At 44.4% G+C, this 14,154-nt stretch overlaps 1 protein-coding gene across 2 annotated transcripts in view; it reads right to left on the bottom strand.

The window, feature by feature from the left end:
• grm7 (glutamate metabotropic receptor 7) overlaps nucleotides 1-14,154 on the bottom strand; it is a 378,422-nt gene that overhangs the window by 182,299 nt on the left and 181,969 nt on the right. For both annotated transcript variants that reach the window (XM_074669750.1, XM_074669683.1), the window contains exons 3-4: nucleotides 10,338-10,470; nucleotides 7,492-7,646 (exon numbers count right to left, since the gene is read on the bottom strand). In XM_074669750.1, the coding sequence (XP_074525851.1) occupies nucleotides 7,492-7,646; nucleotides 10,338-10,470 (288 nt within the window). The remainder of the gene's footprint in view (nucleotides 1-7,491; nucleotides 7,647-10,337; nucleotides 10,471-14,154) is intronic.

The raw sequence follows: 14,154 nt of genomic DNA, 5'->3' as shown, positions 1-14,154 counted from the left end.
ACGTCTGCTCCCAGTCACAAACACTCGTCTTTGTTCACATGCTGATCTCAGGGCTGCTGCTGTCAAACGTTGCCCACCTTTCCTCCGCTATGTGAGCACACTGTGTCTTTTCACGGCCTGCTGAGCGTGTGCACGAGGACACCCATGCTGGTCGACTCTGATCATGTTTCAACATAGAAACAGATATAAATACTGCTATCTCCAGCACACACGAGTACAGTGAACCCACCGGCTGTGTATTCAAAACAAAGAAGACGAGGAGGAGGAGGAGGAGGAGGAGGAGGAGGAGGAGGGGGGCTGCTGTGTGGGCAGCATCTCCTCTCTGAAAACGCTCAGCGGTCTGCTCAGTCTCCGCCTGCAGTCAGACCTCTGGTTTCCCTCCTCTGATGCAGCCAGGAGAAGTTTGTTCACTTTCACACGACTTGTTCAGTGAAGCCTAAAAATGAAGAAGTCTCTCAGGGTCACGTGGTTGGGAGCGCTGCCATCCTGTGAGGAAGAGGAGTCAACGCTAATGTGCTTGCTTCCTCGCCTCCTCGCTGTGGGTGCAGAGTCTTATTTAGCCTCTGTGTGCACATGTTCGCTGTTATTAGTGTCTCTGCTCAGTATCTTTGGAAAGTCTTTGAGTTCTCAGAGCCAAACGCAGGACGCTCAGGGGACAACTTAACCCCAGAAACACAACCTAATCCAAGCTGGATTAGATGAACAGTCTGAGAGGAGTTAATCCAAGAAAGACCCTGAGAACAAAGACGAGCCACTCTGTTTATAGATGTTCTGTTGGGTTTAGGATGAGGACCAGTCTTTCCTTTTAGTCCAGGTATGAAATACTATGAGCCTACTAAATTACAGTTTATTGAGTTTACATGGGTCTGACCTCTTTCAAACCTCTAGGGGGCGCCTCAGAGCCCACTCACTGAAGCCAGATCAAAGCTCTCACTTCCTCAGCACACTCTTATCTTCCTTATTCTAAGCCTGCTAACAAGCCTGCTCAAACATCTGTTTGATCTGGGAGCAGGACAGGGATGGAGGCAGTAACTTATTGTTGGCAGGAGGTGGCGCTGTTGAGGTGGCACTTTAAAGAAGAGTGTAAGGATAGATGTGTCCCAGCTGGGAGTCTGTTAGCAGTATCTGCTGATAGACTTTGAGCAAAAGTGAGACACACTGTGAAGTGCTCTGTGAAGTTAGCATGATGCTCCACGCTAGCTAGCTAGCTTCAGCATAGAAATAAATAATCTTTGCTCAGGGAATTAAGAATTAAATATAAAGAATCAAAAATTCTTGTATTCCTGTTTGTTGCCTGAGTAGTATCGACCAATCAGGTGTCAACAGGAAAAGGAGTCTGTATGGAGAGCAGCAGCAGGAGGGACCAGTCCCGTGTAATAACATCCCAGCCCCCCTGATTGTCGTTGATGTAAGGACCTAATGTGATATATCCCCATGGAGAGCAGCTGACAGTCTGTTCAGGATCCACACTTATCACTGATCTGCTCCGTCCTGGGTTACTAAAGACAATCAGTGATTAGATCTTCTGACTTCCCCAAAGGCATCAGAAATGATGGATCCACTTCTTTTCAACAAACAAATATCTTTACAGTCTTCTTTGGAGGGCAGACCGGACAGAGCTGGACTTTGAAAATTCTGCATCCTGGTGTCGTTATTAGGGCTGAAATGATTCCTCAATTACAAAAAAAAAACAAACAAACAAAAAAAAAAGATGGCGGTATTTACCACAACTTGAAGGAATCGTTAATTTTTTTAAACTAAACACGTGGCATTTTACCTGGACTACTTTTAAAGTGGCACATAGCGCTTCTTCTAGGAAGACGAAGGAGGGCCAGCGAAGCAACTGTGTTACATTCACCATCTAATCAGACCTGTCTAGCATTTTTTAATTGATTATTGTTGTTATTTTTATTTATTATTATTATCATTATTTTTATTTTTATTTTTATTTTTTTTATTTATTTATTTTTTTTTTTTTCAAAAAAAGCAACTAGTGACATATCTAGGGTCTTTTCAGGAGTCTGGAGCCTCTGATGTGAAAGCATGCACTGATCTCAGCATTGGTGTGGGCTCCTCCTCATCTAAAGCACACAGACAGACTTCTTACTTGCTGCGGTCTCTCTCAGCTGCAGCCAGAGCAGGGCACTGCATACAAATAAATTGAGCTTTTACTCCATTTTCCAGGCAAGAAAACACTCCATAGTAAGTTGCATCAGTGAAAAAATACATCATGGAGAGGAGAAGACATATAGGTCACACTGGGCTAGAATGATTTGGTTTGGTTATAGTTTTTACAGGGAGAACTACTTACATACAACTTTGATGAATCAGTAAATGTATATTAGGAGGTTTAAATAGTTTTCCTACAGCACCTTATATCTGTGATCATAGTTAAGTTTCAGTTTCTCTTCTTTTCATGCACCCCTCCCCATCCTCCCCTGCTCTACTATGTGAGTTGCTGGTCAGACCAGCCTAGTGTGAGCTAAAATGAGCTCCATCACTTTTTAAGAAGTTACTGGAGTTGACTCTAGTGACTCAAACCCTGAAAACAATGCGTCACGTTATCAGGCACGAAACACCAGGAGCTGCCAGGCTGTCAGGAGTCTGAGATGCAGAGCCTCCATCAGAGTGCAGCGCCGTCAGGGCCGTGGAGATATTTCCTCATCAGTATTCCTCATGTATGAATTTAGAGATCTTTCCCCATTATTGTAACACAACAGCTCTTTTATTTGATGTACAAGTCACACCTGACTCTAAGTCTCAGGATCAGACAAACTATAGAAAACAGTGTGACTTTAAGTCTGGAAAACACAGATCTTGTTTCAGCAAGCCTAAATAAAGCAGGAGGATTGATATTGAGACATGAAGACTTAGACCTCTTCAGTCTGTAAACCACTGCAGCTGTTGTGTTCACAGGGTGAACCATGAAATGAATGAATTTATTCTACACCCTGTTCCAGATGGATGTCTTCACCATCTCTACCTGATCCGTCAGACTTCTACATGTTGCTTTTTTAAATCAGCATGTTGCTTTTCAGGAACAAATCTTCTGGCGTTGATAAGAATCACTGATGGGTTTTAAGATGGGTTGGGCCCAGGTGTCTCTTCGAGGTTAAATGATGCAGAACTCTTTCTGTTTGAACAGCTACAAAGCAGTTTGAAGACACTCTGAGGAATTCGGGGTTTGTAAGTTTTATTCCTGCAGGTATGAAAACATAGAGCTTTACTCTGAGGGATCCACATCCTGCTTTTTACAATCTGCACTGGACCGCTCAGACCTCAGCTCTGTGAAAGCTTTGAGGTGGTGACATTTTGTGAGTGTGAGCGGGTTAACATCCTTCAAAGGTCTACATTCCATGAGTGTAATGGAAGAAATGAAGTCAGTTATATAAGAGCCAGCAGAAGCAGCAGTATCTCCATCTCATTTGCTCACTAAGTTTGGAATAAATCTCTTATATAACAGCAGTTTTGTGCTTAGATACAGCTCATTGCTTTAGCCTTTGCTGGACTGTGCCGTATGAAATCCTGAGATTTGTAGAGTAATCTCTGCTGGAGGCTTCAGACTCAGCAGGTGTCTCCTTCAGGTGTCTCTCCTTCCTCTGTCTGTCTCTCTGTTTGGTCACTGAAACAGCCCCTCCTGCACCTCCTGCACCTCCTGCACCTCCTGCAGCTCAGAGCTCATTTGCATTTACACAAACACTCTACGGATTTTTTTCCTGAGGTCAGAAAATGGAGAGTGACCTTTTGGATAACCTCAGAGCAGATTAAAGATGATTTATTTATCATTACCCTGGATGCAGCCTGACAGGAGGCAGCAGGCTGGATCTGAGATGTGTTCCTTCTGATTCAGACGCCGAGTGTGTCACAGAAAACTGATGTCAGAGCAAACGAGGAGTTTCTGCAGACGTCTCCACACAGCCGTGAATATTTGTACGTCTTTCACAGTCTGTCAGACAGCAGGCATGTGTAAGCTGTGCTGTTTGTCTGTCAGAGCACAGGCAGGGGCACTTTAACAAACACACAGCGTGTCTGTCATTGCTATCGCTGCTTTTGATTGACCAGCAAACATGCAGCAGCAGGGAAAACAATGGTTTGTAAATGTTGGTGAGCAGATGAGTTCCCTGAGCATCAGACATGTCAAACCAAACAGAAACACAGCTCATAAAACCAGTCCAGCGAATGAACTCAGTTTCTATAGTGAGTGATTCAAAGCAGGATTATAATACAAAAAAAAAAAAGAAAACAAACAAAAAAAGAGCCCCTGATCTCACGCTATTTTGTCCTTTTGGGCAAAATGTAGAGAAAATGTGACGGTTTGCAGTTGGATAGTGCTGGACAGTGAAGGTTGCAGGTTCAAGCCCAGCTCTGGGTGACGCATGGCGATGTGTCCTTGGGCAAGACACTTAACCCCAGGTTGCTCCCACTGCTGTGACAGGTGTGTAAATGGGCATGAATGTGTTAGAGATACTGGTGGATAACTAACATAGACTACTCATTCACCATCAGTGAGTGAATGTTAGGGCGAATGGGTGTGAATGGGTAAGAGTGACCTGCAGCTTAAAGCAGCTTTGAGTAGTCCAAGACTCGGAAGGCACTATATAAGCTCAAGTCCATTTACCATTTACTACTGAAATGCAGAAAGTCAGCTTTTGTTCATTCAGACAAGTTTCTTTTGTTTGTTTGTTTGTTTTTGTGCTTTGGTGATCATACACCATTGTTAGCTGTTGTCCAAAGGGCTCTAGTTAAACTAACATTAGCTTCTGGAGCTTAGCTTCATCAGCTAATCTTTAATAGCTGAGATAACAAAGGTTGCGCAGAATGATTCAGTGTGAATCCTGTAGCTCAAAACTAACAGGGACACACTCTTAGTAAAAATGGTAAAAATAAGTTTATATTTTTGTCCTGACCAATGCTGATCCTCTGTCTTGTTGTCTGAGACGCTGATGCTAACCAGATGTTGTTTATCAGGTTTGCTCTTGGACCTGTAAATTTGGTCCGTAACTGAGGCTTTTCATCGCCCTTCTCAATAATGAAATGATTCATATTTCCCTCCAATGTGGACTTTAGGGCTTTTTGGGGACTTCTAGATGATCTATGATCTTTCTGTCTCCAAAAATCATCAATAGAATCCTGTGAAATGTCTCCCACTGTGACACCAGTGAGTGGAGTGGGCATGATGTAGCCATAGTCTCCTTACCTGTATATCAGAAATGGCTCGGTGATGTCACAGAAACTAGTTGGAAGTTGGAATTTACGAGTTCTGAGTGAAGTTTTCAACTGGAACAACCCCCCAGGGTTGGAATTTCCTACTGGGAAGTTGGTGGATCCAAACCACCCCTGAGTTGACAATCAAAGATGGCTGCCCCAGGTGTAAAGAGTAATATTCTGTTCATTTGAGCATTTCTGGCGAGTGTTTGTGCACTTCATCATCCTTATGCATGGTATTGTTTGATGTTTATACATAGAAAAACTGCTGTAGCTTTACATACATTCTTCATGTGGTATGCACGACCTACAACGCAGGGCGTGCTAACAACGGCTAACAATGGCCAACAGCCTGGTAGATAGGCGTCAGACATGTTTATTTTTATTTTTTATTTATTTTACCAACTTGGCAACTGGAACGCTATTATCCCGGAGATGACGTCATTCCCACTCCACTCTTCCCAGTTTTCAATTAAATGAAATGCATCATGTTTCCACACACTGCTCAGACTGTTTTCAAAGCACCTTAGGATTACACCTGTTGTGATTTAAAGATATATAAACACAGACTAATTACAGGATGAAGGGATCTGAAGCTGCCGCTCTCCATCAGCCACCTGTGGTTTAAAACAGCAGAACTGCCCTTTAATCTGAGGAAACAGAACGAGGGGGGGACTTGTGGAAGTGGAGTCAGACAAACCTGAGATCACAAAGCCTCACAGTGTTGATCAGGAGAAACAGAGCGTCTGCTTCAGCTGTCTGCTGAAGAACAGAGCGGCTCTGGCAGCCGTATTCAGACTAATGACAGCGTTTAGATGAAGACGCATCGCTATCACGGCCGTGTTTAGTCACTACAGGCGACTCAGAGAGCGGCTGTCATATCCAACAAAGACGCTGGCGGGGATATAAATGTGCCTTTGTTGTGCCAGCTCCATTTTTTTCACTTCTAATAAATATGAATCCTTTGTTCTGTTTTTTCTTCCAAACGCACAAACACAACACTGAGGTTTAATGGAGAGTGGACTCATCAGGTTTTCCTCTCAGCCTCTGTACTCCAACTGTGGATGTTTTGTTGTAATGTTTCTCCTTCTCAGAACATGCTTCAGTGTCGCTCTGAGAAAAACCCGCTCATAAAGAAGGATCCGAATGACGCTGCAGAGCAGAGGAGAGCTCAGACTGACACCTCTGCAGAAACTTCCACACGTTATGTCTCCAAAGAGCTCCCTGATAACTTCTGTCGCCTTTCTCTGACCAATGATTTATGGAGACACGGGGGGGGGGTTAGGCCCCTGGGGAGGACAACGGCATGTGACCTCAGGATAACTCAGGTATGAGGGCAGCAGATCCATTCAGTCAGAGGAGGAAGAGGTGAATGGCAGAGAATGAAGCTTTAAAATGAGAGTGACAGCCGCATCAATCTGTGGGAATGGATCAGGTAATAGCTCAGAGTCTGAGGGATGGATCTCTACATGACAGCAAGGTCCAGGAAGGTCCAGGAAGTTTAAAGCTCACCAGTCTGCAAGAGACATGAGAATACATAGCTGAAGCTAACAGGTGGTTAGCTTAGCATAAAGACTTGATACAGCTGTAGCTCTCACATTGGACCATAGCTCCACCCCCTGACAGGCCTACAAAGGGCTGGCCAATCAGAGTGAAGAGAGGAGTCTTTTGCCGCCCTTTCACCGTCTGAATTCAGGGTTTTCTAAAACAGCAGGGAGAGAAAACTGAGAGATTTACTGAGCTCTTTATCATGTGAGATATGACGGGGGCCCCAGAGGGACAGAAAAAAAGACAAAAAAACACTATCCCTTCTTTAAGTATCATTACAGGCCTTTGACTGATTCACAGAGGGACTGAATGAGCTTTGGTGTTTTTAGATAACCAATTTCTGCCTTTACACCAACAACACAGCTCAGCATGCTGTTCAGTTAATGCACCTTTAAAATGAGCTCCACAGCCAGTCATCCTGTTAGAGCTGTAAATATGAACCTCAGGATTACATGCTTTCACTGAATACAGATGCTTCAGATCCCTGCCAACCGCTCCAAAGGCTCGCTGTCTCTGACTGAGGCTTCCAACAGCAGCAACACCACCTTCCATTTAGCCAAACCCCGTCTCTCTGCAGGAGCTCTGTGTGTCTCAGAATGGGGAGCATTCTGCTCCTCTTCCTCGTCCATGAAGGTTGACTCAGAGCCTGAAACGCTGAAGTGTCTGCAGAGAGAGCAGCTCCCGCAGCATGGTGAAGACAACGAGGGACAAACTGAGCCTGGTGAAGTTTGGACGTACCGCTGATGGTGGCCCTCTTTGGCAGGATGGTGATGGCGCCCACAGCGGCGTCCTCCAGCTGGTGGATGGGACTGTTCTTGGCCCCCCAGCTGTCAGAGCCGATCCACAGGAAGTGACCCACCTGGTCCGCTCGCTTACTGGCGTTTAAGATCCCCCTGGAGCCAGAAACACAGAACCACTGAGTCACATGAGAAGTGTGTGTCTGTGAATGTGTGTTTCTCAACTTCACACACACTCTGGCTGTTTTTTCAAACCTCCAACTACATACTACATGTGAATGCAGTGTCTAGTAGACACTACATACTACCGGCTGCTTTTGCTTGTAGAATGTAGTATGACTGTCCTGTTCTGTTGGGTCTGTTCTGTAGTAAACCACTCTGGTTTCCAGTTTTAGAAGCGGAGCTACAGATAATGATTTTTTCTTCCCTTTATTATAAATGTATGTATGGGCAGATCTGGGCCTTTTAGTAATTTTTTCAATCATATCACACAGAATCATCATTCTTGATTCCTAATCTTACACCAAAAGTTATATAGTCTACTGAAAATAAATCTGCATGGACAAATAGCATTTTAGCTGTGCATCGTGAGAAACAGAATGCCAGATAGTCTGGTCTGTTGCATACTGAGAAACTTTCCTGGATCAATAGGACATTTGGGGATCTTTGGGATACTGCAGATTTTGTGTTATGGGTAATGAAGTGATCGAGGACCAATGTTTGAACCATCCTCCTGTCATGAACAGCTCTTGATGAAACTGATGCAGGCAGATTAGTTTCAGTGATTGTTTAGCTGAATCTTCTCAAGCTGAGCAGGAAAAAGAGCTGAACAGCTTCTTGTGAGAGAAAACATCTAATTTCGAAAATGATGACTTTTTTTTCTTCTTATCTCTGGACAAAGAGAAAAATCATATCTCTGACCCCACTGCAAAGCTCTTCAGCTCTTATTCTGCTCCTTTATCTCCCAGTAAGACTTTTATCTGGATGCGTCAGGTAAACAAGCTTTAGAATAACTCAGAAGCTCAGAAGATTTTTTTTTTTTTTTCCCCGTTTTATCGTAAATAATACGAAATCTGGAAACTGCAGGTTTCTACTACTGCACCAATAGACATACTGAGACCTGGCCCTGCTACTCGTTTCCTTTTTTGACACCTGGACAGATCGTTTGTCTCTAAAGTCGTCTCTGCTGACCACCTGTGATTGGGTCTCACCTTTCTTCTAATGGCTAATAAACTCAAATGAACCTTAGGACGCGGTCACACTGGCCAATCGTGCCGTGCTTAAGCACGCTTCAGCCCTAAAGCACATTTGGAATGGCCAGTGAGACCGCAACCATGCCGTGCTTGAGCGCGATTCACTTCTCTGCTATGATACGCTTCAGAGAGGTGGGCTTCGGCACGGTTTACTTCATGCACGAGCACAAGCACGCGGACAGCGCGTGTGATCCATGACGTATGATCACCGCGAACACATATCTCAACAATCATTTTAAACAAAGCGGGGGTGTTAGAGGGCTGTGTGGGGCAAAATCGACTTACCATAAGCCCAAAAGTCTCTAAAGTTGTAGCAGTGCTCTCTGTGTCTCATTGTGCTGACTCTGATGAGATTGCACTTCATGTAAACAAATGCTTCATGATGACAGAGGCGGGCCATGCACGTGTCCAATACCTGCTTCAGTCTGGTTCATATAGGAGCAGTATGACCGCTGGCCGTACTCTACAGCTGGGAAACAGCTCTGCTGGGGGGCAATCGTGCTTAAGCATGGCAGTGTGACCACCCCCTAAACACATGAGCCTTAAAAATATATTTAATGAGAAAACTGCTCTGCAGGCACCTCCCTCCATGTCTTCGCTGCAGTAACTAAAATGTAATCAAGTGTTTCTGTCTGATATGTATATATATATAGATATATATAAATATATATATATATATATATATATATATATATATATATATATATATATATATATATATATATATATATATATATATATATATATATATATTTGGATTTTGGGTTTTTTATATTATTAAATATTATTTTTATATTATTTTGAATCACATTTTATCAGCGCTGCAATTTGCAGACGTTTCCCTGTGCCTTAGTGCTGAGAACGACTCCTTTAGAGGAAAACACATTCATGACTTCATTTTCCTAAATTACAACTTTACATCAATTTACAACGTTATTCATTATATTTAAGACATTGCTCTTCTATTATTATGACTTTATTCTTGTTAAGTTTTGAGATTATTCTCATAAATTTCCTTTTTTTTTTCATAAACCTGGCTCTAATCCTCTTTCGTTAAACATCAAATCTTCCAGATGGGTAAAAAGTTGACTGGTTATTGAAATTCAGACCCACAGAAGGTGATGATCACAAGAGAAACAGATTCATATCTGCAACTGTACTTCACCCACCATGTCTTTAATCAAAGACGAAAGGTGTGTGTGTGTGTGTGTGTGTGTGTGTGTGTGTGTGTGTGTGTGTGTGTGTGTGTGTGTGTGTGTGTGTGTGTAGATGTGTATGTGTGCGTGCGTGCGTGCGTGCTTGTGTGTGTGTGTGTGTGTGTGTGTGTGTGTGTGGGTGTGTGTGTGTGTGTGTGTGTGTATGTGTAGGTGTGTGTGTGTATGTGTGCGTGCGTGCTGCGTGCTTGTGTGTGTGTGTGTGTGTGTGTGTGTGTGTGTGTGTGTGTGTGTGTGTGTATGTGTGCGTGCGTGCGTGCGTGCTTGTGTGTGTGTGTGTGTGTGTGTGTGTGTGTGTGTGTGTGTGTGTGTGTGTGTGTGTGTGTGTGTGTGTGTGTGTGCGTGGGTGCGTGCGTGTGTGTGTGTGTGGTGTCATTTACCTGATGTCCTCGTCGGAGGCGAACAGGATGATTGCCCGGGCGTAGCGAGTGTCCAGCAGCTTGTGTATGATCTTATCAAAGTCGGAGGGTTTGGGGTTGTGAGAGATCCTTTGTGACTGAGCGATGCAGATTCCTGAGGACACACAGAATGAAGACCCTCTTTAATATTTACACACACTCCCTGAGCTTCAGCACCTGGTCTGAAAACATGCGGGACACTGGAGGAGAAACAAACAGTCATTTATTGATCTGATCCTCTCGGACTTTAACCTTTAAAAACACCATGGAAGCTTCTCCAGGAGTCGGAGCTAAAGGTTGAGAGCTGCAGAAAAGTAAGTGCCATCAGAGAAGTTAAGAGAGAAACAGCAGCAGAAGAATGGAGCCCTGCTCACACCTCTCTCTGACATTTCCCGACGATTTCACTGAAGCTCTGCGTTCCTCCTCACACCGTGCTCGCCGTGCACGCCATGCACGCCATGCACACCCTGCATGCCGCTAGAGGACTGCAGACTCACAACACCTGGTTTAACAAATGTCACTGTGTGAGAAAGTGGGCAGAGCTCTGAGTGTTTCAGCCTGAAGGAGCAGGCTGCACGCCCACAGCTGAGATCAAACTGTGCATCCACACCTACTGATCCACTGAGACCCAGAGCCGAGTTTCATGGGTCTGTGAGTCCAGGTGGACAGCTCTCAGCACACCTGTTCACTCTGGTCACTAACCTAATCCTTCTGTCACAACTTCTGATGTGATTCTGATTAATGGGAACTTTCTTTCTGCTCAGAAGAGCTGTTTTTCTCTTTTCAGTCTTTATTTTGTCCCTCTGGTGCCCCCGTAGTATCTTGATGATTGATGATTAGCAGCTCATAACTCTCAGCTGCTGTCTCTTTAAGGTCCCCCACTACACAAACCCCCCTCACCAATATTGGCCAGCTCTCTGGAGGCCTGGACGATTGGCAGAGCTCTAAAAAAGAGCCGTGCACTTCATAGAAAAGAATACACCAAAAAAAAATCCACAGGTTAAGAATCGTAAAAGTTTCCTTGATTTAGTTCCTGTAATCCAGGAACATCCCCAGGCCTCGGATAGGATAATCCCAAACTCTAGGACTGAATCTAACTGTAAAGTTTTAAACAAACTCAAGCTGCAGGTTTTCTTTATGATCTCAGTCTCCTTGGTTTGCCATGATCCCATCTCAAAGCCTTAATCTGGCTAGACCACCTGGTGGTGGTCCTGAAGATCACTGAGGCCCCATGTTATGTTTAACACTGGTTCCCAACCTCTCCAACTCAGGGCCCATGTGAAGGTTCAGACATTTTCACGGCTCAGCTCCAACCCTATAACTACAGAGGCCATATGACGTGTCCTCAGAGCATTTTTTTTATATTATAGATTAAACATAAGAGACTGAACTGATTACTGCAAATTGGCTCGGCTGATAACAACAAAAGTTCCCACCTCTTTCCATTTGCCTGTCACATGTTTAATACTTGAAGGAAAACAAACAAAATATTTAAAAAAAAGAAAAAAATAAATAAAAATTAAATATCATTTAAACCTAAATGAGTTTTAACGTTTAACACATTATTTGGAATATTTTTATTCTTAAATAAATACACCACACACACAAAAATCATGCTCTTTTGGAAATGATTTGGCAGCTCGCTTGATTTGTAGCCCACGGGGGGCCCGTGGCCCACAGGTTGGGAATCACTGTGTAAAAAAGAATATGGCGATAAAATACACTCAGAAAACATTTGTATTTTGACCAAGCAGCAACCTCCGGTCTGGGAATATGAGACAATGCTGAAGTGCTAAAATCTGCTGTTTCTCCAGTGTTGGCTTGAGGCTGGCTCCAGAAGTACTGGAAGTCACAAACACACCAAGCCAAAAAAAATCTGTTTTCAAAGCAGAAATTAACCTATTTACAGCCTGGTTCAAAAAACGTCTCCTGTCTGAGTCAATAATTTTACTACCAGCTCCCACTGTACGGGGGGTGAACTTTTTGTAACGCGGCTGTTCAGAGGTTATTAAGATCGCGAGCTCCCCCAATAAGAGGCACAGCTGAGGGTCACGTGACGGCCAACGCCCTATGGCTGTAGGCAAAGCCCTTGCCACTACCAATATGGCCGCTGTAGCCGATGTGCTTCATTTTCCGTTCCAGAAACAGACGGGTGACGTCGGCGAGACTACGTCCATTTTTTATACGGTCTATGATTTTGACACCAATGTATAAAAATACTTCAGCCCACTTCAGATAAATAAAAATGTTGATTAGTCCCTCAGTCTTTGACACCTGAAGGGAAATTACTCACATTTAATAACGAGGCTTCACTTATTTCTGTGTTGGCGGTCATTTTAATCAAACATCTTATAGAGTCCTCCCTGACCCTCATACATACACACACACACACACACACACACACACACACACACACACACACACACACACACACACACACACACACACACACACACACACACACACCTCATTGACATTTCACCCGCACCAGTTCTCGTTAAACAGCAGCGTGAGGACTTGGCACACACAGTTTGGCCTTTAAGAGCCCAGGGCCAGTCAGAGGTCTTCAGTGGTCCAGAATCACTAATGAGATCAGCTCTGATGTCAGGCACGGAGAGCCCCTCAGGTCAGCTCAGGGGGTAAATACGAGTGTTTCAGCACAGCCTAAAGATGCATAAAGTGAAAGTGATGAGGAGCTCTTTGCAGCACATTTAAGCAGATTATAACTGGACCGAAACATAGAGAAACTAACTTTCATCCATGGACTGGTTGGTTTATCATTACGGCTCTTGAAAACATCACAACTGGGAGGTCAAACCACTGTTTCTCTACTTCTTTAGTGTGGTTCAATGTTCTACCATATAGAGGGGTATTGTATTTTTATTCTGTCCCTCTGGGCCCCCCATAGCATCTTTACAGGGCTTACAGATCAACATATTCTCTATTTTTTTACTCTTTGCTGTTATATAAACCCTTATTTCAGCCTGTGTTTAAAACTCTTTGTTTTAGCTGCTGTCTCTTTAAGGACGTGGTCACACTGGCCATCCAAACCGTGCCGTGCTTGAGCACGATTGCCCCCCGCAGCGCTGCTCCCCAGCTGTAGAGTACGACCAGCGGTCACACTACCCCTATGTGAACCAGACTCTTAGCAGGTATCACACATGCCCACAGCCCGCCTACGTCATCGTGAAGCGCATGTGTACATAAAGTGCGATCTCATCAGAGTCAGCACAATGAGACACAGAGAGCACTGCTACAACTATAGAGACTTTTGGACTTATATTAAGTCGTTGTGGCCCGACACAGCCCTCTAACACCCCGCTTTGTTTAAAATGATTGTCGAGAGATGCGCTCGCGGCGATCATACGTGATGAATCGCACGCGCTGTCCGCGTGCTTGTGTTCGTGCATGAAGTAAACCGTGCCGAAGCCCACCTCTCTTGAAGCGTGCCAAAGCACGGAAGGGAATCATGCTTGAGCACGGCACAGTTGCGGTCCCACTGGCCATTTCAAACGTGCTTTACGGCTGAAGCGTGCTGCGGCACGGCACGATTGGCCAGTGTGACTGTGTCCTAAGGCTCCTGGCTCCACAAACCTTCACTCTGATTGGGCTGCCCTTTGGAGGCCTGTTAGGGGTGGAGCTATGGGCAGACCATGGTGTTTGAAGCCCATCCCTCCAATGTGAGAGCTACAGCTTCATTGGAGTTTAAATGTAAGAGCTTACAGGATTCAGCATCAACAAATCCTTTCAGAGTGATTGATGTGCGAACATGTAGCAGAATACCAGCTGCCTGTGCCCC

This window comes from Halichoeres trimaculatus, unplaced genomic scaffold, assembly GCF_033239565.1.
Source record: "Halichoeres trimaculatus isolate MK-OKI-2021-1 unplaced genomic scaffold, fHalTri1.1 fHalTri1_scaffold_1, whole genome shotgun sequence".
Classification (NCBI taxonomy): Eukaryota; Metazoa; Chordata; class Actinopteri; order Labriformes; family Labridae; genus Halichoeres; species Halichoeres trimaculatus.
This window is presented reverse-complemented; position numbering and strand designations above follow the sequence as displayed.